Source organism: Pelobates fuscus, chromosome 9, assembly GCF_036172605.1.
Source record: "Pelobates fuscus isolate aPelFus1 chromosome 9, aPelFus1.pri, whole genome shotgun sequence".
Classification (NCBI taxonomy): Eukaryota; Metazoa; Chordata; class Amphibia; order Anura; family Pelobatidae; genus Pelobates; species Pelobates fuscus.
This window is the reverse complement of record NC_086325.1, coordinates 135,419,268-135,445,292: the sequence shown is the minus strand read 5'-3', so window position 1 is coordinate 135,445,292 and position 26,025 is coordinate 135,419,268. Positions and strand designations below refer to the sequence as shown.

Below are 26,025 nucleotides of genomic sequence, written 5' to 3'. Positions count from 1 at the left end.
TATACTGAGATGTCACACAGTCCAGGACAAGATACAGATCATGCAAGCTATAAGGGGCAAAACACAGCTTACCTTTGAGGACTCCACCTTGCTATTTTTCAAGGACCTGTCCAGGGCTACCCTACTATGGCGGAAATCCTGCGGACCCGTCACCACCCACCTACGATCGGCAGGCCTGCCATACAGGTGGGGGGCGGACAACTCCATCATAGTCACACAAGCTGGTACCACGCACGCCTTGCATACCATGGACGAAGCCGTCCCATTTCTCCAAAAACTGGGCATACCCACCGTACCAGCAACACCTGAGCAATCTACAAGATCCTGGGACCCGGCCACGGTTATACCCTTCGTCCTGCGCTTTGGAGAAACACCACCACCTGATCCGTAGGACACCAAGCTGAGCACTGGCTATACTTATGGACAGCAGAGGCCATCGACAACACAGATGGGACTTTAGATCACAAAACCCTGGACTGGCTCGAACTGGACTTTTTTTTTTTTTGGTGTTTCTATGTCCTTTTAACCTGTAAATATGCCTAAAAAGTACAGCCTGAACCCCCTCCCCCCTGATTGTACCATGCAAGGTAACCTCTGTCCCCATTACCTGAACGTGAGGTAACAGACGCGGCTCCCGCACACAAAACCCAATACATGATGGCCGAACGGCCACCCCTGCTAGGACGACAGTCGGATCCTACACATCATATGGCGTCTTTCCATCTCTCCCATGACCCCCCTGGGTTATGGCCCACACACCCACCCGCATCAGCACACGCTAAGTCACCCCACAACCCAGACCGACACTCACCTATAAACCTGCACGGTTCACCCACCAAGACCCAAACCGAAATACGGGTGAACGATGCAACCAAGCCTGACTCAACACGTCCGTTCAGGTCAATGACAGGTAGCGCCACTACAATCGTGGTGATGCACCCTTATTGACTCACGGCCTCCACACACCACAGAGCCACTGACTTAAGGCCATATGCCCGTTGGCTTCAATGGCACCCTAAGCCCCTAATACCAAGGCTGACCTGTGGATTTAATAAACCTGTAGAACAAACTTGACTATATAAAAAAAAAATAGTGTTAAAGGCAAGCACTGCAAAATGGAACCTAACCATGCACCAATATTCTAACTGCTCACACCTTGTTCTTATATACTGTGCATTGCCTAACTTGTTTACATAGATGTTAAATTATACTTGAAACGTGGTTTACACCTGCCGTTGTAGCAGGGCTAACCTGCATGTTAAAATTAAACACTGACAAAATAAAGAATTAAAAAAAAAAAAAAAGATAACGATCAACAAAGCTTAGTGTTGGCTTTAGATGCCGAAAAGGCGTTTGATTGTTTAAATTTGACTTATATGGAAGAAGTTTTGCGTAAGATGGGCTTTCCCTCTGCTATTTTGGATAGTATTTTGGTTTTGTATAAACATCCTTCAGCGAGAGTTTATAGCTCGGGTTTCCTTTAATCTTCTTTTAATATAACAAATGGTACAAGGCAGGGATGCCCTCTATCTCCACTGATCTTTATATTATGCCTAGAACCCCTAATACTAAATGAAGTGGAAATCAATCAATACATTGATTATTTTGTGTATCTGCCCCTGGCCAAATTAAAGAAACAGTGCGTGCACGCTCCCTGAAGTAATTCACACCGGACACAAGTTTCAGGTTTATGAAAAACTTGAGGAAAGTTTATTAGAGGGGGTGGCATGCCCCTTATAAAGCAAAATTACATCATAAGCATTGTCAGAGATAACATTGATTTATACATCAATAATTGGTTAGGGGTTAAGTGGTTGATTCATTGCTCGTCCTACCAGGTGTGATGTCACTGGCATCTTGCGGGTCTCCCCCAGAATCCAGCGCCATCTTGTTAGTGAGGATGTCATTCGATGACTAAGGGAAACTCCCTGGCCCTACCGGCCTTTTTAGGTAAACTAAGTAAATCACATTATGAAGTTATAAATGCTGATTAAGAACTATATAAAGTAAATAGACATTTTACTAATTAGAAAAATTAGAGTAATATTTCATGTCCACAACACTACATATCAATAAACATAATAAAATAAAGGACTTACAAACACCAGGAGGAGAAATGAAAGTGGCGCTTTTTGCGGATGACGTATTACTATTTCTATCTGATCCCCCAGTATCATTACCAAACCTTATGGCTCTATTAGGGAGTTATGGTCGGGTCTCCTATTATAAAAATAATTCAAAGAAAACTCAAGCCATGGCTATACATTTGTCGGCACAGTTGGCAGCTACCTTGAAATACACATATTTATTTGATTGGCGCACTACGTCAATATCTTATTTAGGTATAAAACTTGATTATTAAAGAAAACCATATACCACTGCTGCATAAATTAGATCAGCAACTGAGATCATGGGAGGATAGGGGAGTATCGTGGTTGGGCCGTATAAATACAGTAAAGATGATATTTCTAAAAATGTTATATCTTTTTAGAACCTTACCAATCACTTTATCTAATGCACTCATAATGAAATTTCAAAGGATCATTAATGCGCATATATGGGAAAAAATTTACCATGGAGACCTTATGTGAAAGGGGGTTTAAACATTCCAAACATACAGTTGTATTATAAGGCCTCTATATTAATGCAAGGTATGTCCATATTAGAATGCAGGGTTCCCCCAATATGGTTAAAGTTGGAGAATGCGAGCTTACTTGGGGGTACAGTAGAACAGGCATTATGGGTTGGCCAAGGGAGACAGGCGCAGTTTAGTGCCATGCTGTCTCCTACTAAGGCACTTTTAAAAATTTGGGAGCAGACAGTAACTAAAATGGACGTGGCTAAGGCATTGTTATGGGAGACACCTATTCAGGTTATTGCCTCCTTCACCACGGATTTATGTTGACACGTGGATAAAATATGGGGTTCGTCATGTGGGCGCTTTATATAATGAAGCCGACATTAAATTGTTTCCTGAACTTCAGGAAACATACCTTTTGCCATCCCAAGAACTTTTTACTTATCTGCGTTTCAAACATATTTTGATTACAGCATTTCCTAAGATACAGGAAAATACCATGACTACACCATTTGTGCAAATGGAAACTTGCTGATAATAATGTGATTTCCTTTTGTTCTACTACCCTTATGTCCGTAGCAGAAGAGGACATTGTAGATTATGTGAAAAAATGGGAAAAAGATTTAAACAGGCAGCTTCCGAGGGAAAACTGTCACAAGGCATTCAGAATTACTAAAAGGGCTTCTAGGAGTTTAGCACATTGGGAAGCATATTGTAAATTAAACATGAGATGGTACATGGTGCCCACAAAAATAGCACGTTTATATCCTGGAACGCCTGCAGAATGCTAGAGATGCCAGGTGGAAACTGGTACCCTTTATCACATTTTTTGGGAGTGCCAAAAAATAACCCGAATATGGAATGCGGTAGAAAAGTTGTTTAGTTTAGGTCTAAGGGTAGATATTCCGAAACAACCGGAAGCATATCTCCTACATATGTTTTCGATAACACTCCCGGAAGAGGTATTTACAATAATTATACAATGTTTAATAGGGGTTAAAATAGCTATCGCATATAAATGGAAGCAGACAAACCTACCAGCTCAATCATCTGCCATTTAGGAGTTAAATCCCTTTGTTTATGAACCCTAGTCACACCTCCCTGCATGTGACTTGCACAGCCTTCCATAAACACTTCCTGTAAAGAGAGCCCTATTTAGGCTCTTTATTGCAAGTTCTGTTTAATTAAGATTGTCTTATCCCTTGCTATGTTAATAGCTTGCTAGACCCTGCAAGAGCCTCCTGTATGTGATTAAAGTTCAATTTAGAGATTGAGATACAATTATTTAAGGTAAATTACATCTGTTTGAAAGTGAAACCAGTTTTTTTTTGTTTTTTTATGCAGGCTCTGTCAATCATAGCCAGGGGAGGTGTGGCTAGGGCTGCATAAACAGAAACAAAGTGATTTAACTCCTAAATGACAGTGAATTGAGCAGTGAAATTTCAGGGGAATGACCTATACACTAAAACTGCTTTATTTAGCTAAAGTAATTTAGGTGACTATAGTGTTCCTTTAATAGAAGCTATGAATCACCTCGATACATCAAGTAATTATGAAAGGATGGCAAGTCACCTTATAGGAGATGAAGATAAATATGTTAAAAAAAAAAAAAAAAAAAAAAAATGGCAGAAATGGATGGCGATTAGGAACATATATCTGCAGCTGGAGAAATTAAAGCAGGTCTTTAAAAAGTTTCAAGAGGTTGTTATTTAAGGTTATGGTTTATAGGTAAGAGTAAGAATTAGTAAAATATACCTTTTTAGATAATTAGAGGACAGAATTTGATAAGGAAATATCCCCAGAATATAAGAAGGAACTGTTGTAGAATATGGTTGGCCTTACGATCACTTTTAGGAATAGGTTAAGAAATAATCAACGTAATAACAGAAGGTTTTATATAGGCTGGTCCCCCCCTTCCCTACCATTACCACTTTTCATCCTATCCTTGTTTATTATAAGCAAATGTATATTATGGTAATGCTTTTGCAGTTACTTATGACACCACTATTTGGTTTAAACAGAACTGTTTTTTAGATTGGCTAACGGTGCTCATTTAAAAAGGTGCATAATGAGTTGTAAACTTTGAGTCTTTAGACATTATTTAAATTAGACTGTTGTATTTTCCACATCAAACATGCTTAACCTGTGTCACACTAATGTAATAGGGGTTCAGTGTGGATAAATTATATTCACGAGGATTTACTAGATCATCTTATTAGATTATAGATTTATTAATATGTAGTGGATATATTTTGGTTGAAGTTCAGAAATTTTTTACAGGTGGTATGGAATCTGAAATTAGTAATCTGTTTATTGCATTATATTGGAAGATGTGCATATTCATTTTTTTTCCTTTTTATATGTTATAAACATCAGTAATATAAGCATATCTATATCGTGTGGTGCATAACGTGACTGATCACCTATAACCCAGTTTTTTTTTTGTTTGTATAAATGAAATAAGACGTTAAAAAAAAAAAAATACGATACTTGCCAATCTAAATACAATAATTAAGTGCATAAAGCTGATAATACACGTTGATTCAAAGCAATGTAGATTGTTAGTGTATTGCACATTGTTCTTTCAGCTGTCTACATGTATGTGTAATGTTTTACGTACTGCCTAAGACAAAATAAAGAAGGAAAATTTAGGAAAAAGTCTATAGTGGATACAAAGTGTGCGTGAGTGTTGATACATTGACCAGCTAGTAACTGATTACAATGTAACAAAAAGACAGTTTTTTCAGGTTGTTTGACTAGACAGTGTTCAGAGCAAAAATGTAGATGCCCTTGAAGGCACTTGGATGGTTGCCTTTTATTATATCTGCTTTAGAAATAACCTTGGTTAGAGTTCTGAATCATAGCAATTCTTTTGTGGGATACATTTACTGTGGCCATTTTTGTTACATTGTAATTAGTTACTAGCTTATCTGGTGTGATTTTATATATATATATATTTTTATTGTTTTGTGGGTTTTTTTTTCTTTTAATGTTAGCAATAAACATTATGTTGTATTAATATTGGTAACAACCTGTCATAGGAATAAATTTAATTCCTATTCTTGTCCTGCACATACACAGTTTAACCTTTTTTAGCTGTAACTCTACCTCCAACACGGTTGTGAACAAGAATTCTGGGCTGGCTAATATCAATTCTGTGCAAATAGTTTTGTTTTTTTAGGACACAGTGTGCCATTCATTGGATGAGAGTGACCCCCAGAAGCTTTCAGCCAATGAATGGCGACTGGGCTGGCTTGTGCAGATTTGCTGAAGCCGGAATTGCCATCCGAGGAACTAGGAGCCTCGGTGCCTGGCGGGGACCCAGGTACCAGGGCATATTATTGCTAAACGGTTTGACTCATAACAGGATACTCCAGGTGTCCTAACCACTACTGTGGGCTATAGTAGGTATGATGCTTGGAGTAGCCCTCTGTAAAGCAGTTTTTATGTCCCCTCTGACTTTAACCTCCTAACATTCTTATGTTGGCTTGTTCTGGTACTTTTGTTGCTTTTGTGGTTATTGTATATTATAGTCATTTTAAGCCTTGCTCACCAGAAATGAATGATTTATTCATTCAAGCTAGCCCCCTGATGCTTCAAGATTTAGTAAATGAACATTTCCCATGTTTGAAATCATGGCACTTGCGTGAGAGTTCAATTAACTTAATATTTTTCTTGCAGAAGCAGAACAATGAGCACGTGCCGTTGGTGTACTCCTGGCGGTTCTGTAACCGTCGACCTTTTGAATAAGTATGCAGCAGGGGAGTTGCACGGCACAGATCTTCTTGGAGCCAATGATGACCTCTGTTACTGTATGGAGTGTGTTCTGGAATACCACCGAGCACGAGATGGATCTCCAAATTTGCACAAGGTAACCCATTCAATATAGTGCCTAAGTATGTTTTAAAGAATACCTGTGATTTCTCAGGATTTGTAATGCTGTGTTTTATTATCTTCCATATTTAACAAATATGTGTGTTGTGTCTGAAAAATAAAATACAATCCTAAAAAAGAAAATAGTTCTGGCTGAGTTTAGGAGGTTTTTTTGGGGGGCATCAGGAATAGCCCTGGTTTAGGTCAAACCTTGGGAAGATGCCAAGGCACTATAGACACCATAACCACTACAGCTTGTTGTAGTGATTATGGTGTTTATTATGCCATTCAGCGAATCAAACAACCATGATTGCGTTTATTTCTATTATGTTAGATTTTTGCTTTTGATTAGAATTTGACTTGTTTTCATATCTGGTTCTACCCAGACGCTGTGGAATCTGGAAACATCCCGTGTCATTGCCCAGCTCGAGAAATCTATGCATGAAGAGATAGACGAAGATGATGAGCTCTTCTTCGTGGACGAAGATGGAGAGAAACCGATTTTTGGGTACACAGGCCCTAACTTTGAAAGCAATGTTCGAGTACCACTTCTGGAATCTCTCAAGTATCCTTATTTATTACTCAACCAACGAGTCAGTAAGTACAGCTTCACTGTCTGAGGTCAGCACAAATGTAATTACAACGTAAATGTATGTGTTTATTAATTATATAACCATGAGAAATACATTGAGATTTCACTCAAATTTGAATCTGCTCTCTCACAGACAATGCCTTTTATTTATTTTTTTTAATCCGGCAATATATTTTTCCTCTTTTTTTTTTTTTTTTTTTTTTTATTTTTTTCCCCGTGTTTTTCTTTATTTCTGTCTGGCAGTGACATTTAGTCTCTGTATTCGTTTGCCTTTCAGTGTGCATGTCAGTTCTTGCGCATGCTTAGTCCATCTGTTATCTTTAACAGTCAGCGTCTAGTGAGCATGCACAGATTCAATACATTTCCTGGCTAATCATGGCAGCATATACACATGGGTCAGCTCCTCCCCTACAGCCGATAGGACAGGAAAACCACGAAGGTTTTAAAAGGAGGCTCCATCCCTAAGGTCCTCAGTCTTTTTCCTGTCCTACAGCCCTTAGGACGTGAGCAATTTGCTCCCTTTACTTACGGACATGTATGTTTTTTTTTTTTTATCTTCATTACTTTATTTGCCTGTTTTACTGTAGTACATTAAGCAGTTGTGCTTTTATGCTGTGATGCATTTAAGCTTTGATATCTTTAAACTAGTTCATTATACAGCTGTACCTTATTTTTCAGATTGTGGTACATTATGCGGTTGTGCTTTTGCTAGGAAGCATTTAAGCTGTGTTGCATTTAAGCTGTGTGGCATTTAAAACTGTTTAATTTAAATTTGCATTTAATACTGTTGCATGTAATACCGCAGGTCATTGGAAACTGCAGTACATTTGAAAAACTGCAGTGCCTTTGAAGACTGATATATTTTAAAAACTGTGATACATTTTGGAAACTGTGTTACCTTTTATACCTTAAGGCCTTTAGACTGTGGTGCCTTTAAACTTTGACTTTTTGCACCTGGTTGCCTTTTAAACTTCCTTGCAGGCACTTTTGTTATCTATTGTGCTTCCCTTCGGTCCCAGTGATTTATTCCTGGTTCCCTGGGTGTTTAGGGGCCATGTAGGCTTCAGACAGAGTCCTCTCCCTGGTCTCTAAACCGCAAACACACTCGGAATAGGCCCACATGTGTGCAGTTTGTGCCCTATTGGGCCTAATACAAATGACTTGCATTGTGGGAATACAAGTTGTGGCAGCCATCTTGGATAACGTCAATTGCCAGAAAGTTCCTAAAATAAAGGGAAAATTACAGTAAACATCCCAAACTTATTTGGTTTAAGTATTTGCAAGGTCTCCAGACATGGATAAGTGCTGTCTTCAGCCTGTTTTAAAGCTGTTTCACTGGTTTCTTATATAATTTAACAGTGCACTTTTTTTTAAAAAAAAATACTTTACCACAGGTAATATTTAGTTATTATTATTTGCCAGATGTCTGATTCTTCACCAGGATCTGGTTATGAGGTGAAAACAGTGGAAGGAATCAGTTATGCACTGACTTCCTCAAGAAGGTTGTCGCTTCAGCATGACCTATCACTGTGCAGCCACATGACATGCGGGCAGGGCTTACAAAGTAAGTTCCAGAGGCCTTAGGGGTAAGAAAAGAGGCCAGGCTTTACCCTGTGGAGGAAGTTATTTCCAACCCCAGAACTACACCACCTAAGCTGCACACTTATGGATCATAGGTGGACGCAGACCTGTCCAAAATTTTACGCCTACCATTGCAGGAGGCCAGCCAGCTGTGACTTCCGCTGCTGTTTCTACAAACATGAAATATGTGATTAAAGATCTAAAGGCTACTATGGAGAGAGATATTAAAAGCCAAGATTGAAGAGGCAGTCTGAAGTCTTCAGGTTACAACTGACTTCTTCACAGAAACTTCCTTAGATGTAACTAGGATATTCTCTGGATCAAATGGCTTTATCTATAGCAGCTAAGAAAGCATTATGGTTCTGTTTCTGGGATGATGACTCATCCTCCAAGTCTGCCCTCTACACCATTCTATTTGAAGGGCTGGTGCTGTTTGGGAAAACTTTGGATAATTCCATTGAAAAGGCGAATGAGGGCTGCGTGATATTGGTACCTTCCAAGGATCCCAGCTCCTCATAGTCTGACCGGAGAACCTCCAGTGACCAGTATTTCTGAGTTACATGGGGATACTGGCCCTGCAGGGAATACTCCAGAGGTAACTCATGGCAGTTGGTAAACCTGCCTTTCAAGGTTCTAATGGAGCTATAAAGCAGTCGTTTTGCTCTTCAGCAATAAACATATCTCCTCCAGTACCATGAGCCTCATTTTTCTGATCACACATACCTGGGCTTGTCGTGCTCTGGAGGCTTGAGTGGTATCCATGGTCCAGATTGATATAGACTGGAGTTTTTTCTTCAGGCAAAGGAGTATCCATACCAACAGGAGTATTAAGACCAATGAATCAAAAGGTAAAGCACTGAAGGAAGAAGCCTTCTGGACGAAGAGGTGATTTTTTTTTTTTTAGGTCCCAGAACAAGAGCAGTTCCAGGGACAAGTTTCGCCTCTCTTTTGGTGCCAAGAAGAAAAGCACATGAAAGGCCTACACTGGACCTAAGAGGGGCCAACAAGAGGCTGAATGTCAGAGTCTTCGGGATGGAGTCCATCAGATCCATATCTCAAGCAACCTGGAATGATAATTTCCTTACCTCTATATATCTCAAGGATGCTTACTTTCAGTCCAATCTGCAGAAGAAATCTTTGGCATTAGCTCAGAAGAGAACTTCCATGTTAGTGCCCTACCATTTGGCCTCAATGTGGCCCCAAGAATCTTTATATGTGCTTATAGTGTTATTGAGAGTCCAGAACTCCACCTGGTTCCATTATCTGGAGGGTCTAATTCTGATAGCCTTAGACCCTCAGAAGGCAGGCACACAGAGGTATATAGTTCTTTCATAACGCCTAAAGTTTGGCTGCTTGATGAATATCAAGAAAAGCAGTTTCAGACCAGCTCAGTGGTTGACATTCCCAAGTGGAAAATTCTATGCTCTGCTTTTCCCTATCTCAGGAACTGTTCCACAGATTGTAAAGGTTTTCTCTCCCAGTTTCTTAATTTCTGCTTGGTAACAGCAAGAAAATAGATGCAACTACTAGGAATCCTGACTTCCACCAGCAGACTTGTCAGATGGGCCCAATGGCATCTCTGGATTCCTTACAGATCCTTCCTATCTTGGTCTAACAAGAGAGAGATTATTGGAGCCAGCCACTTACTATGTCCCCATCAGTGGAGTTACATCTTACCCTGGCAGCTGAAAGAGGGATTAGATCTCTTGAGTTTCCAGTGAACAGAACCTCATTGGTCAATTATTAGCTCGAATTCCAGTTTTTATAAGATTGGTTGCACAGTGTTTGGACCATGTTGCACAATATTTCCATTCATTTGTATGGAATTGAGTCATTTTCAAGGCTCTTCACTTCAGAGGCTTGCTGAAGAACGAGTGGGTCCAAATTTGCTCCAATATCAATGCACCTGTATCCTATATCTATCAAGATGGGTCTCACAGATACGTATTGTTGGAATTCCAGCCAATAATGATCAGGGCACAGAACAAAAACAGTGGCTCAGAATACAATGGTTGTTTGCTGGAGCCGAATAACTGTTGACAAGGTGGATTGGCGACCATGTCCTGACGTATCCTCGGGGTTGACGCAGATTGTCTGATACCCTACATAGATCTGATGGCCATTTCCTGTAACTACCAGGTCCAGAAGTATTTTTTTACATGCTAGGACCAGAATGCTCAGGTTCAGGATACACTAACTCAAATTTAGAATTTTTGTCTGATGTACATATTTTCCTGTTTTCGACTTTCCTAAAAAGGCAATGCAAAAGGTGACAGTGGAAGACCGTGTCGACTCTAATTCCTATGATGAATAAGATGATTCTGGAAATTCCTGTACGTCCAAACCTATTACAAGGCCCCATGACACACCAGGATCCTCAAGTTCTGGTGTTGGTGCGGGAGTCCATATTAGTATAGGCATCCCTGAGACGGTCATTGAGATCCTCTTACAATCCTATACAGGCTTTACTAAGCTTGACATGCTTTTGTCTGTTGGAATTACTCCTCGTTCAGGCCTTGAAAGGTTCTGTGTTATAACACTCTAGAGGAGCACTTAGCTGCACTTTGCTTCATATAGGCATTGATTGAAATCATGCCTCCACTGAGTGTGGTGAAGCCAATATGTGACGTACCACTGGTCTCACGGGCCCTGACTGAACCATTATTCAAACTAGGGATCGACCGATTATCGGTTTTACCGATATAATCGGCCGATATTCGGTATTTTCGGCAATATCGGTATCGGCCAATAGGGATACCGATATTGCCGATAATACCTCCCAGGACCGCCAGGCTCATTACAAGCCCGGCGGTCCTGGGGAGAGCGGGCAGCAAGCGTTTACTCACCTCCCAGCAGCTCCTCCAGCTCCCTAGTGTAAATCTCGCGAGACCCGCGGCCAGCTCTGACGGCCGCGGGTCTCGCGAGATTTACACTGGGGACCTGGAGGAGCTGCTGGGAGGTGAGTAAACGCATGCTGCCAACCCCCTCCCCTCCCCCAGCTAAGCCAATGCCACTGGACCACCAGGGATTAACATTTCCCCCCTCCCTGGCAAGGCAACAAGCAGGGAGGGGGGACAACAAAAAATAAAAAATAATAATTAAATATATATATAAAAAAAATAATTGAATATAAAAATTAAAAAAAATTTTTTTAATAAAAAATGCCCCCTCACACACACTGTATATAATTCAGTGTGTTTGTATAGTGTGTGTGTGTATATATATATATATATATAATGCAGTGTGTTTGTATAGTGTGTATATATAATACACAGTGTATTATATACACACACACTATACAAACACACACTGCATTATATACACACTACATTATATACACACACTATACAAACACACACTGCATTATATACACACTATACAAACACACACTGCATTATATACACACTATACAAACACACACTGCATTATATACACACACTATACAAACACACACTGCAGTATATACACACACTATACAAACACACACTGCAGTATATACATACACTATACAAACACACACTGAATTATGTACACACACTGCATTATGTACACACACTGCATTATGTACACACACTGCATTATGTACACACACACACACACTGCATTATGTACACACACTGCATTATGTACACACACACACACACACACTGCATTATATACACACACACTACATTATATACACACACACACACTGCATTATATACACACACACACACACTACATTATATACACACACACACTACATTATATACACACACACACACTACATTATATACACACACACACTACATTATATACACACACACACTACATTATATACACACACTACATTATACACACACACACACACTATACAAACACACTGCATTATATACACACACACTATACAAACACACACTGCATCCACTACACACATACACAGCTCCCCTGTCTAAACACACTGCATCCACTACACGTGGCATGTATATTTTGTGCATTTACCTTTAGAAAGTTTTTTATTTTCCAAAATGGTAAATGTACAGAATATCGGCAAATTATATCGGCTATCGGCCTGAAAGTTCACTGGATATCGGTATCGGTATCGGCTCTAAAAAATCAATATCGGTCGATCCCTAATTCAAACCTCTAGAAGGAGCTTCCATGGTGGTAGCACAGAAAGTGCTGGTGGCTGGTACCCCAGTAAGGAGAATGGGTGAACTCCAGGCTTGATCCTGTGAACCCCCTTTCACTACTTTTCAACAGATATGGTCGTCTTGCATTTGGCACCTGAAGATCCTGCCAATAGTGAATGCTTATCTATGTCATTCTCTTCCTGTACTGAAGGGTACCGATTGAGCATTGATGCCCCTGGTGCTTTGCTTCATGTAAGCAACAATTGAACTCAAGCCTCCGCTGAGGTTGTTGAAACCAATATGTGACGTACCACTGGTCTCACGGACTCTGACTGAATTTCTAGCAGGAGCTTCCATGATGGTATCTCAGCAAGGAATGTGTGAACTCCAGGCTTGATCCTGTGTACCCCCATTCATTGAATTTCAACAGGATATGGTTGTCTTGCATGTAGCACCTGCCTAACGTGAGAGCCTTTCAATGCCATTCTGTACCTGTACCAAAGGATTTGGGGCATTCTCCACTAGTGCTGTTACAGCGTCTCGTGGGCTTCCATGGCAATGGTCTCTGCTGAAACTTTGTAAAGTTGGCATTTGGACCTTTTTTAACTAGTTTGTCCTGCATTACATATTGGGCATTGAAGCAATTAATGAGGCACAATTTGGACGTCACGTCCGTTCTCTATCTGTGCTGGAGGGTATCAGGGCACTCTCCTCTCATGCTGTTGCAGCATCATGGGTTGCCATGGTAATGGTTTCTGCTGACACTTTTTGTAAGCTAGCATTTGAACCTCTTTAGACACGTTTGTCTGGCATTTCGTACTGTTCGTTAAAACAGTCTATGATGCACAATTTGGTACTCAAGTACTTAACTCAGTTCATTCTTCTATCTATGTTGAATGATTCTGATTATTTGATTGGCTATTCTGTCCCTCCCTTTGTAAGCTTGGGTATTCCCCATGTGTATATGCTGCCATGATTAGCCAGGAAAGTGGAAAATGTATTCATACTTACCGTAATTTTCTTTTCCTGGCTATTATTCATGGCAGCATATACTTCCCACCCATTAATGTCTCTATTTATGTACTGTAGAGCTTGTAAACTGACTGAGGACCTTAGGGATGGAGCCTCCTTTTAAAACCTTGGTGGTTTTCCTGTCCTATCGGCTGTAGGGTAGGAGCTAACCCATGTGTATATGCTGCCATGAATAATAGCCAGGAAAATAAAATTACGGTAAGTATGAATAAATTTTCCAATTTGTTGTCTGGAGATGTAGAGGACAGGTGAGTTTTATGCAAAAATTTCCCTTGCAAAGGAAGGGATGCTTGACTTGAGCATCACCCATTGTTCTTTTTGTCAAGTTAGAGCAAATACACAAGGAAAGTAGTTCCTACTTTTCCTTATGCATTTGTAGAAAACCCAAACATGGTCTAAAAACAGAGAGCCATGGGGAATCAAAGGATGAAAGTTACGTTTCAGGTGACAGAGCCACTTTAAGTAAGACCTGGAGAGCACATACAAATATATAGGCATGCATTTAATAAAAATGTGTGTGCAGTACAATCCTAGGTGTAACAAAACACAGTCAGGTTATTCCATGTATGTGGATTGCGATAGGAGTAAGCTGCTTTACCAACTTAATTTTTTGAGGTGGGGAATGAAAAGTAAGGAGCAGGAAGTGCAACGGACGATATGAGCGATGGAGGCTGGTAGTGTGATAGTTTTCCAGAAAAATGTTTGAGCCATAAGAGGAAGGTTAAGAGTGTCTGGATTCCAGAGTTAACTAGATTAGTTGCTTCAGCATATAACAGGGATGGGTGCTATGGTTACATTGGTGGACACAGAAACATAACACATTATACAGATTAATAAGGTTAGCAAGATGTCTTTGAGTTGCAGATGCATGTACTCCATTCCCATAGTCTGTGAGTGACATTAGCATTTGCTCTACAAACCATTTTCTTATGGACATAGCTAAGCATGCTTTGTTCTTGCACAGAGGACAGAGTTTGGGATACATTTTGTTGGGTGGTTTTTCAGTATAAAATAAAGATTGGGCTCTCGCCACATACCGCATCTTTATTAGGACCGGCTAGAGTAAAGGTGTAATTAGACTTTGTCACACTGCACAATCATGAATCCTGTTGTTTTAGGAGTATGATGTTTTTTTCTGAATGCCTTGTCACAACTGTTTTGCCATTATTTAATTAAAGTTTATTTTTGGAATCCCTCTTTTAAGCTCTGAGAAATTGTCCTGTAACTCAGCCTTGAGTTGTGATATATTTGATTTACTGGCATAGATTGTGTTGACCACAAACATATGGACAGTTGATGTTTTGCACACAGTGTCAGTCATCAATAGAAGATAGTAAAAAAAATTGATCAAAGGTGAGCTGTATCAAAGGCACTGCTCCATCTACTCCAGTTGCATGGGACCAGTGACCGTTATCTGGTTAGAATCAACATCACAAAAGAAGACAGAAAGTTGAACTGTTAGTAAACTCTGCAACATTGTTTATGGATGTATTTGTTCTAGGACATTTGACAGTATTTGGAATAAAGATAATGAATTTCCCTTGTACAGTTAACAGTTGTCTAAATTACTAGTTAACATTTCTATATTTTCTTTACTTTATACCGTTCTTTACTCATTCATATATGTAGCTGAACTACCTGCATTCTCTGAGTACAAGACATGAGTGTTGCTCATCAGCTGATACTATTTTATTTACAATTCCAGGTGAGCTTTGCGTTGAAGCATTGTGTAAGATGGAACAAGTCAACAATCCTTTTCAGGTGTATGAGAAACTTGCCGGGGTGTATTTACTATTGGTACATCCAAATGAAAATGTAAGTTATTCTGATTTGAGATGCTACTTTGATATGCCAGTGATCATCACTTGCAGAAACTGACATTTCTCGATGTGATGAGATCATCTTCGAGATTTGCAGTTGCTGACATTCATTTCATTTTTTTTTTTAAATTAAAGCTTCATTGTTTAAAATTGAACATACTGCTGTCTGCAAGCATTGCTTTTTTTATTTTATTTTTTTACGTTGTGAGATCATCCATGTACAACAAAAATACCACTCATTTGTTTATCCATCAGATTCGACGTTGGGCCATCTTGACTGCCAGGGCCCAAGGAAAGGTAGAACGAGATGATTACTATGACTTGCAGGAAGTCTTCACCTGTCTCTTTAAGGTTATTGAGCTGGGTCTCTTTGAAAACCCTGATATCTACAGCACAGAGCTAGAGCAAGGAAAGCTAATACTTTTGCCTCCGCACTTGTATGATGTAAACAACTACAAAAACTACTGGCTGGGTGAGACTTTGTTGAAGAGGTGTTTTTTTGTGTTTTTTGGTTTATTTTGTGCTCAACGGTCTTGGTAACATAACAAACTAGTGGCATAATTTAAGCAATTAATTTCTCATGATCAACAATCCTATTATTGTTACTTAAGCCTTTTTGTGTTCTTTTGTTCTGACAATTCTATGCTGTGACATATAATGAATTCAGACATTTATTTTGTAGGAATTTGCATGCTTTTGACAGTCCTCGAGGAACAAGCCATGGATTCATTATTGCTGGGACCAGACAAACAAAACTTTTTGCAGTCCATTCTTCACGTCATGGAAAAGTACACTGAAGGTAACAGCGTGATAATGTTAAATGCCTTGTAAAGACCCAAAAAGGCCCTTGAAAGATGCATTACTGAACGGTACCCAACTTGGTACCTGTATTAAACAGTGTTTTCACAACATTTATGTTTTATATGCCAATAATGGGTAACCTTTGGTCTTGAGGCTACTTCTGAACTATAATCTCCTTGATCTCCTCACCAGCCTGATTTAAGAACCACCGGTTTTAAACTGTTGGCTTGTATGATATATATATATTTTCTAATTAGATTAATGCTCTCTAATATCTTCTGAAATCTATTTTGCGTCCGATGTGTCTGCTAAACATGGGCCCAATTCAATATTAAAACTAAACTCAAGGGTATAGGGTGTAATGCATTAAAAATTAGAAAAATCTGTCAAAACAAATTAAAATAAGCATTGTCTGCATACTCATCTGCTTTGCCTGCTTTTGCATTGGGCTCTGCCCAGACCAGAAGGGACTCTGTCATTCAAGATACTTAAACCATTTTTAGTTTGAGCAACCCTAATGGCGTGTAAGTTTATGCATGGCAATTATGGAACAGATGTCAAGCGGTGAATGAATGTCTAGCTTGCTCAGCTTCTGTAAAGTCTTTGCGTTCATGTACAATATATTAATAGAATGAATAGTATTCATATTGGTTTTCTATTGATTGCTTGTCCATTTCAGATGAAAAGCTTAATCCCTTCTGGCCAGCCCTGCATTGTTTTATGATGATTCTTGATCGTTTGGGATCCAAAGTGTGGGGGCAACTGATTGATCCTATCCAAGCATTTCAAACAATCATCTCAAGTCCCAGTTATAACAACGAGATTGAAAACGTTCGGGCAAGCTACAATAGGTCTGCATTTTGATTACTACATCTATTGGCAGTTTTTTTTTTTTCCTTCATTGTTTTCCAAAATTGTTTACAAAGATCATCTGCTTAATTTAATATCACTTTTTAAATGTATCAGTTAAACCACGTAGCAACTATATTTTCAGTGCCTTTCCTCATTGGTTATCGGCTTCCCCCACGTACGTTACATGTTTCTAGTATCCTTCAATCCTTATTTTCAGCATTTTCTTTCTTATGAACTGTTCGGATCTTTATGTTTAAAGGGACACTCCACTGCCCAAATTAAAATAAATAGATCACTCTTTAGTAGATATATCCCCATTAAAATCATACATGGATTTAATTGTACATTGATTTTAAATTAACAAAACTACTTGCAAAGCTGCATGAAACAGCTAAAAGCAGCTTGCAAAATCTGCAAGTCTGGTGCCTTTGCAAGCCCTCCTCTTCTAATCCAGCCCAGACTTTCTGTGACTGTCCAATCACAGACTTCCCAATGCAGCTTAATGAGAAGTCTTTGCAAGGCAGGTGCTCTGGGCAATTCCCTGCCTCTTCAAGGGACACTATAGTCACCTGAACAACTTCAGCTTAATCAGGTTGTTCAGGGGAGAACTATAGCTTCCTGCAGCCTTTCTCATGTAAACACTTTATTTTCTGAGAAAATACAGTGTTTACATTGAAAGCTAGGAACACCTCCAGTTGCAGTCACTCAGAGTGAACCAGAGGGACTTCTGAGTTGATGGAGGCATAATATGCCCCCATCCACTCAGATCTGCTGTCAGCAGAGCACAGGGCAGCCCTGTGCACAGCATCCTGTGATTCAGTACCTCCTCCCTCTGCATGCAGACACTGAACTTTCCGCATAGAGATTCATTGATTCAATTCATCTCTATGAGGAGATGCTGATTGGCCAGGGCTGTGTTTGAATCATGCTGGCTCTGCCCCGATCTTCCTCTTTGTCAGTCTCAGCCAATCCTATAGGGAAGCACTGTAATTGGATCAGGCTACCACATGTCAGCAGACTGTTTGTTTTTCTGAGTCTAACAGCATGCAGATTTACAGCTTCAGACTTGAATACAGTAAGATTTTTACTATATTTATGGAGGCATGAGGGGCCCAGGGGGGCTAGATGGTGGTGTTAACACTATAGGGTCAGGAATACATGTTTGCGTTCCTGACCCTATAGTGATCCTTTCATTTTAGCTCCAGTGAGCTAAACAAAACAGGAAGTAACAGAAACAGTGTCTGAAAGCCACGGAGCGTAATTTTTTAATTGAAATATGCACTTTTGGTAAAATTAAAAAAAATTACATGCTCTTCACACATAAAGCACTTCAGCAAGCTAAAGTGCTTTTTGGATGTGGACTGTCCCTTTAAGAAGTTATGTCTGGAACACCTAATCTAGTATGTAAGACAAACTACAGTTTTGATCTTTGAAAGTTACAGCCGCATCATTTTTTTTACCCATAAGTAGTCCAAGTTTTAATTGTTTTCTTTGTTTTCAGTTAACATAAGGCTTTACCTTTCATTTTTTGCTCTTTATAGTCTTTCTTACGTTGTTGTTTTTTATTTTTTGGTCTTTCTTTTTTCATTCTATAAGGCCAAGTAAGAGTGAGCCAGACCCTAGTGATGATGAAGACCTTGTAACATGTAGCCAGATGGTGTACAGTTTTAACACAGAAAAGAAAAAAAAGGTGTGTAACTGAAATTTTATTCTGTTTTTGAATCTACTTTGTGGGTCTTAACTTTTGAATTAGTGCTGGTAAATAGTTTGACCTGAATTTCTCCCCCCCCCCCCCCCCCCCCCCCCATGTCTAAATCAGGAAGAATAGATACATTTATAATATTAACAGTAAAGGGAAAACTGCTTCCACAAAGGCCTTGAGTAGTACCAAATATGTCCCTGCAGGTATAGTGAATTGAGAAAACTAGGACATTTTGTATGATGTTTGTGTATTTATATGGATATCAGATGTAAAATTAAGGGAGGTCAGAACACATACGAGAGGAGTCCCAACTCCATCCATCTTTCGAAAAACCATCCTCTACCAAGGAAAACATGCATCATGAGAGAGTGCATACATTTTGTGAGGTGGCAAGTAAATTAGAGGCCACACTAACAGCTTAGGACTTAATACTTTGGGTTACGTTTATTTTTTCTTTATACGCTCTAGGAATTCCAAAATGTTTCTTCTTTGTGATAAAGTCTAGGTCAGAGCTGTTCAACCTGCGGCCCACCCAGATGTTGCTGAACTACAACTCTCATGATCCTTTCAATTAAACAGATTACAAGGGAATCATGGGAGTTGTAGTTCAGCAACATCTGGGGGGCCGCAGGTTGGACAGCCCTGGTCTAGGTTGACGTTTTAGTTCTCTAAAGGAACTTTCATCAGGACAGCATAAAGTCATTCAAACATGTGAAAGGCTTTAAATCGGACAGATATAGTGTGTGTGTATGTGTGTGTATTTATATTGTTGTATTTTTAGATCTACAAGTGTCTCATAAATTACACTGACCGCTCCATTTCTCTTTTTTTGTTATCCCTTTTTAGGATACAGGATGGAAAAAGGCAATTTGTCCTGACTACTGTCCTAATATGTATGAAGAAATGCAATGTCTTGCCAACGTACTACAGTCTGATATTGGTCAAGACATGCGAATCCACGATAGCACTTTCTTGTGGTTTGTTCCATATGTACAGTCTGTCATGGACCTGAAGGATCTGGGGGTCGCTTACATCATTGAAGTGATCCACCACTTGTATTCAGAAATAAAAGACGTATTCAATCCGAGAAATCCACAGTCTGATAAGGTTACCGAACTTTTCATTCTGGTTTTGGTGTCGATCATTGAACTCCACAGAAATAAAAAGTGCCTTCATTTACTTTGGGTAAGCTCACATAAGTGGGTGGAAGCCCTTGTGAAATGTGCCATGCTTCCTACCAAAGATCAGCAGCTCAGGAGTAACTCAAGAATATCCTCAAATTCATTCTTGCCATTGTCTCCCACCTCTCAGTCAGGATCTTCTGTCCAGTATTCTTGTATGCTGTTGATTCGAAGCCTATTGCGAGAAGGTTACCAGCTTGGCCAGCAAGCAGCTTGTAAACCATATCTGGACAAACTGAATCTCCTCATTCGGGCAAACGTATGTCGAACTCTAGAGCTCAGCAAACCTGAAGCTCAAGGTTTACAAATGTGCTTGACGCAGATTATTAAAAGCATAAAGGACAAAGTATCATTAAGTCCTAACTCTCATTTAGAGCAGGTTTTAACGAACAAAACACAGTCTGTACCCTTCATAAAGATTGAAAGGATGGAAGAGGATGACGACATATGGTACGGCTCAAGCTGCACTTCTTCACTTCACCCTGTTGTAAATTCATCATTGTGTGTGAAAAATGAACTTCCGGAATCAAGAACATCAGAGGAAAAGTTGGATCCTTCTACACCAGGCTGTAGTTCTGTTACCACAATTAATGTCAAAAAGGAAATTCCTGATAGCATAAAATATGTATCTTCTGCCCAGAATGGGTGTTCTTCCACTGTGCTGCCAAATATAAAATCAAAAAAAGACCTAAGTGGTTGGCAATCCAAATTATCTAAGGTAATGGAAAAGACTTTACTTCCGAAAAGTAAAAGAGTGATTTCCGCCGATGAGCAAAACACTAATGGTAGTACATATAAGAGCCAATCTAAAACACTGCTGCCTCTTAAAGTACAAGTTAAAACAGAGCAATGTGACCAGTGGCTCATAAAACCCAAGGATGTTAAAAGTGAGAACTTTACTCCATCAGATCTAAAAAGAAAGTTGAGGGAAGAAGATGACGATGGCTCTACTGTAGCAAGACCACTGGAAAGGCTGTCACTGGAGCCCAAGAGCCCAGAAATGATGTCCGTTTCAGTAAAGGAATTTACTTTAGATCAGGAAAATAAATCATTGGCTTCTGATAAACCACAAAATAACTGTAGACCAAGCTCGACAAGTATTGATGATCCTGGGGAGGCAGAGGATGACGATGATATTCCTTTGACTGAGATTAAGAAAAAATTGTTAAAAAGCCACACAAAAACTTTGAAAAGAACAAATTCACAAGTGGATCACGATCTTGACCATTTGTCTTTAGCAGCCCATGCTAAGGTTCTGAGTTTTCCTGGTGACTCAAGCCAGGACACATCTTCACAAGAGCCCTCCCAAATTGAAAGGAAGGTTAAGGGAGCAATGAGATCTTCGGTCATTGACGATTCTTCATCTGATACAGACACATCTTCAAATCAGGTCATAACGATCTCAGACAACTCTTCTGAGGACGAAATAAAGCCATTCATTATGAGTATAAAAAAAGAAAAAAATAAAGACTGGTCTGCCAGTTCTCCACCTGAAGTTTCCAAACTGGGAAATGAAGTCCAAGTAAAACCCGAACCGTCTTCTTCAACTTGTGATGAATACAATTCACAGCTCTTTGAGTTTGAAACACAAGATGACATATTTTCTGTTTGGGGAGACTCTCAGGTTGACCAAAAATCTTCATCTCCTGAGCAAGCAATAAAAAGTTCAAACCAAAGTCCCGAGACCAACAAACCAACAAATAGTAATGGCTTTGATCTGAGTGCTGATTTCAACCAGTGGGGTTATGACACCGACTATATTTGTGATGAAGTAATTGAGAAAGCAGTAGAAGATGCAGAGAAACAGTTTAAGTTGTCTATGACCTCTACAAACAAAAAAGAGCCTAAAGATGAAAAGTGTTGTGAAAAGAACTCAAGTGAAAGGTTCAGCTCTAAACAGTTCTATGGCAAACATTCACATAAATCAAATAAGTGGAAGTCTCTGGCTGTTCCAAAGAAGGAGTCATTGTCTCCAGAAGCATCTCTGAGCAGAAAATCAGAAACTACTATTTCTCAGAAAATAAGTAAATCAAAAGCACACCGAACAAAAAGTCCTGTCAAGGCACGTTTAGAAAATAGAAAACACAGCAGTCCCCGTAAACCAACACTTGCTGTGGTTCCTCCCCAAAAAATAAGAGTTTGTCCTGAGCCAGCCTCGACTGCAGAAAGACTTGGTTTGAAAAAAGCACCGCGCAAAGCTTTTGACTTGTCACAGCGGTCTCTTGATAGCTTGGCAGAACTACGGGACTATGGCAAATCAGCAGGAAAGTTTAAGCCAGACAGACAAAAAACAAAGCTCATCTCTCCCAAGTCTTTATTAGTAAAAGGGAACAAGAAATTGTTGGCTTGTCAAGATCTTCAGTTTTACCGGCAGTCAAGACCCAAGGAGATTAAAACAGGACAGAACGAGACTAAGAAAGCAAAACAGACAAGTGTACCCGAGAAACACAATAGAAAGGTTAATGAGGCAAAAGAAACCATGACAAGGGACAATAACGAGACTGAAAGTTTTTCTGTCCAAAGTAAACTCAAGCACAGGAATAGCACTGAGACAAATCCCAGCATGCCAGGGAAAGAAGAACAAAAGGTTGGAGAATTTACTTCAACTAAAAATAGTGATTCTGCTGATTTGAAGCAGAACGTTACTGATGATACATTGACAGAAATAGTTAAGAAGGCTTCTTCACCGAATGACCATGCTATTTCTTCTCTGTCTTCAACTGTGAATGATTTCACTAATAACAAAGGGGAGGAGGAGGAGGAGGAGGAGGAGGAGGAGGAGGAGGATGATGATGATGATGATGATGATGATGATGATGGTCTTCAGTTAACCCAAGCTGACCCTGTTGACATGGAGGTATGTTCTCAAGAAGAATATGACATCGAAATGGGGATTTTTGAAGACAATGAAAAATGTAACATTGTCGAGTCTTCAGCATCCGTTCCCGAGACTACTGAGAAACAGACATGCAAACACACAGATTGTTCAGAGGCTCTCTTTTCTGGAGATTATTGTGTTAAACATACTATACCTGGAAAAGTAGACGATCATGTGTTTGCTAAACCAGGTTTGCCACCCTCTTTTCAAAAATATTCCAAGCCTTCTACAACAAAGATTTTCAATGCTAATCACACTTCCAGGTCTGCTGCTCTCTCAAAGGATCTTGAAAACATCCCAAAGATTCCTTGTGTTTCGAAGTCTAAAGCTCCATCATCAAAGCCCCCTGTACCAAGACCAATCCTGCCACCTAATGCCCAAAAGGGAACTTCGGTAACACAAAATACAAATAGTGTGTTGCAGCCACTGATCAATCAGAATAACCTATATCCCCAAACGTATTTAGCAGTTACTTCAGAAACCGGGAAGCTTCCTCAGTATCAAACAAATTATCGCCCAGTACAGCATGTCCCAGCGTGGCTTATGAAAGAGGTTCTGCATTGGAAGTATGAAATGTTTGACAATGTATCTCAATTTGGACCTCCCAAGAACCTGTGCCCATTACCCCTCCTAAAGGTCCCTCTTCTGTTTTCTGGCTATGAAGAGTACTTCAATGTTTTCTTTCCGCTGATGTTGCTGAACACCTTTGAATCTGTAAGTGTTAATTTGTTTCATGTGACTTAGCGATTATTTTTGGTCATTTTCTGTCCTAATTTCTTTTGGTATACAAAACTGTAGAAAAAGCAATAGGCTGCATACAGTGACAAGCTGGTATTTAGTGTAACCCTGTATTAAAGGGATACTATAGTAACCAGAACAGCTACATCTTAATGTAATTGTTCTGGTGTCTATAGCCTTTAGCCAAAATGCAGTGTTTACATTACTGGATGGTAACACCTCTAGTGGCAGTCACTTGGACGACCACTAGAGGTCCATCCTGGATCAGTGCTGCATAATGTGCAGCACTGATGTTTAGCGTCTCCATGCTGAACTTTCTCCATGAAGACCTACTGATTCAGTGCATCTCTATGAGGAGATGTTGATTGGTGCAACATGGTGTTTTGCCGCACATGCGTGATAGTGTGAGATCATCAAATTTGATCTCACCCTAAAGGGGTGGAGCCAGCCATGAGGAGATCTGAGCAGCGCTGAAAAAAGGTGCGTAAACTCACCTTTAACACTTTTCACAGGGGTCCAGTCACCTAAACTGTTATTTTAGAACTATAGTGTCAAGAACACAAGTTTGTATTCTTGATGCTTTAGTGTTCCTTTAAAGTAAGCTGCCTAAGATGTTGTTCAAAAATTGGTGCCCAAGGAAGGGAGTCAATGTACTGTCCATTCTGCCAAGAATGAATACAATTGACATTGCTAGTGGATGAATGAAAAAGAGTATTCGGTATTAAGTTATTTAGTTTTTGCTCCTATGTGTAGTCACTAGATGGCAATATTGTTAGAAGGAATTGCTCTGTACTGCTGAAATCTTGAATAAAAATGTTCATTGAGATGAGGGATGTTCTACTTTCCAGTAATCACCAGTGGACCAGATTTTATTGATTAAAATGGGTTTGTTAGCCCACTTACAGCATCAATGAAGTAGTCTGGGTGCAGTGGCCCTGTAGTTTTAACCCTGCAATGTAAAACAATACAGGTTTGTAGATGTTGCAGTGTAAAACACACCTCTGGTGATTGACTTTCTTCTGTCATGTGACTAAATGCATCTTACAGGAAAGCATTTGCCGCACATGTGCATCACTCCCTAATGCTTCTCGATGAGGAGTTTTGGATTGGTGCTGAAGAAAAGCTAAAGAACAAGCTCCCCCACCCACCACCCATAGCTTTTTACTGAAAGGGGCGCGGGGTTGAAACTAATCCAGTACTAGGATACTATAATTTTAGGAATACATGTTTCTATTCCAAATAGTCTTCCTTTGAATATAGATTGCAGACTTTAGTCTTAATGACTTATATCTTTTGTTTATTGGATGCTAAACATCCAGTGTGCTCTATCATTGGATAGAGCAGAATGCTGAACGTTTTATCCGCTCATTTGTTGTGTTGTTTACCATGCCCTAATTTGACTAGACACTTATATTTGATAACGTTTTCCACTATGTTTGCTGGAGAGGGGACCATCTCTTGAAGTTATATATGCATGCAGTAACTGAATTCTATTTTTAATACTTTTATATACACTTATCAGCCACAACATTAAAACCACCTGCCTAATATCATGTTGGACCCCCTAGTGCTGCCAAAACAACTCTGATGTGTCAAGACATGGACTCCACAAAACCTCTGAACGTGTCCTGTGGCACCAATTATTAGCAGCATAGCCTTTAAGTCCTGCGTGGTGGGGCCTTCATGGATTGGATTTGTTGTTCCACAGATCTGGGGAATTTGGAGGTCAAGGCAACACCTTGAACTCTTTGTCATGTTCTTTAAAACATTCCTGAACAATTTGTGCAGTGGTGCATTATCCTGCTGAAAGAGGCCACTGCCATCAGGGAGTACCATTGCCATCAAGCGGTGTACTTGAGCTGCAACAATCTCTAGGTAGGTGGTACGTGTCAAAGTTACGTCCACATGAATGCCAGGACACTAGGTTTTCCAGCGGAAAATTGCCTAGTGCCTAGCATTGCTCATGCCGGCCTGCTTTCTTCCTATAGTGCATTCTGCTGCCATCTATAACCTGGGTAAACGTTGCGTGTATCCGGTCATACACCTGATCTAATAAAAATGTGACGTGAAGTCACGTCTACATTGAGGGCGCTTTTGGTGGTGGACAGGGGTCATCATGGGCACTGTGACCGGTCTGCAACTACAATGCACTGTGGGTTCTGACACCTTTCCATCCTGGCCAGCATGAAGTTTTTCAGCAATTTGACCTACAGTAGCTCTTCTATATGATCGGACCAGATGTGCAAGCCTTCTCTTTCCATGTGCATCAGTGAGCCTTGAGTGCC

General features: G+C 39.9%; 1 protein-coding gene across 1 annotated transcript in view; it reads left to right on the top strand.

Annotated features, from left to right (window-relative positions):
* The window catches only part of SETX (senataxin), a 63,642-nt gene that overhangs the window by 18,754 nt on the left and 18,863 nt on the right, over positions 1 to 26,025 (top strand). Inside the window, exons 2-9 of the mRNA XM_063432483.1 lie at positions 6,260 to 6,449; positions 6,838 to 7,048; positions 15,474 to 15,583; positions 15,844 to 16,060; positions 16,271 to 16,387; positions 17,069 to 17,240; positions 18,838 to 18,931; positions 19,790 to 23,716. Of these exons, the coding sequence (XP_063288553.1) occupies positions 6,270 to 6,449; positions 6,838 to 7,048; positions 15,474 to 15,583; positions 15,844 to 16,060; positions 16,271 to 16,387; positions 17,069 to 17,240; positions 18,838 to 18,931; positions 19,790 to 23,716 (5,028 nt within the window). The 5' untranslated portion in view covers positions 6,260 to 6,269. The remainder of the gene's footprint in view (positions 1 to 6,259; positions 6,450 to 6,837; positions 7,049 to 15,473; positions 15,584 to 15,843; positions 16,061 to 16,270; positions 16,388 to 17,068; positions 17,241 to 18,837; positions 18,932 to 19,789; positions 23,717 to 26,025) is intronic.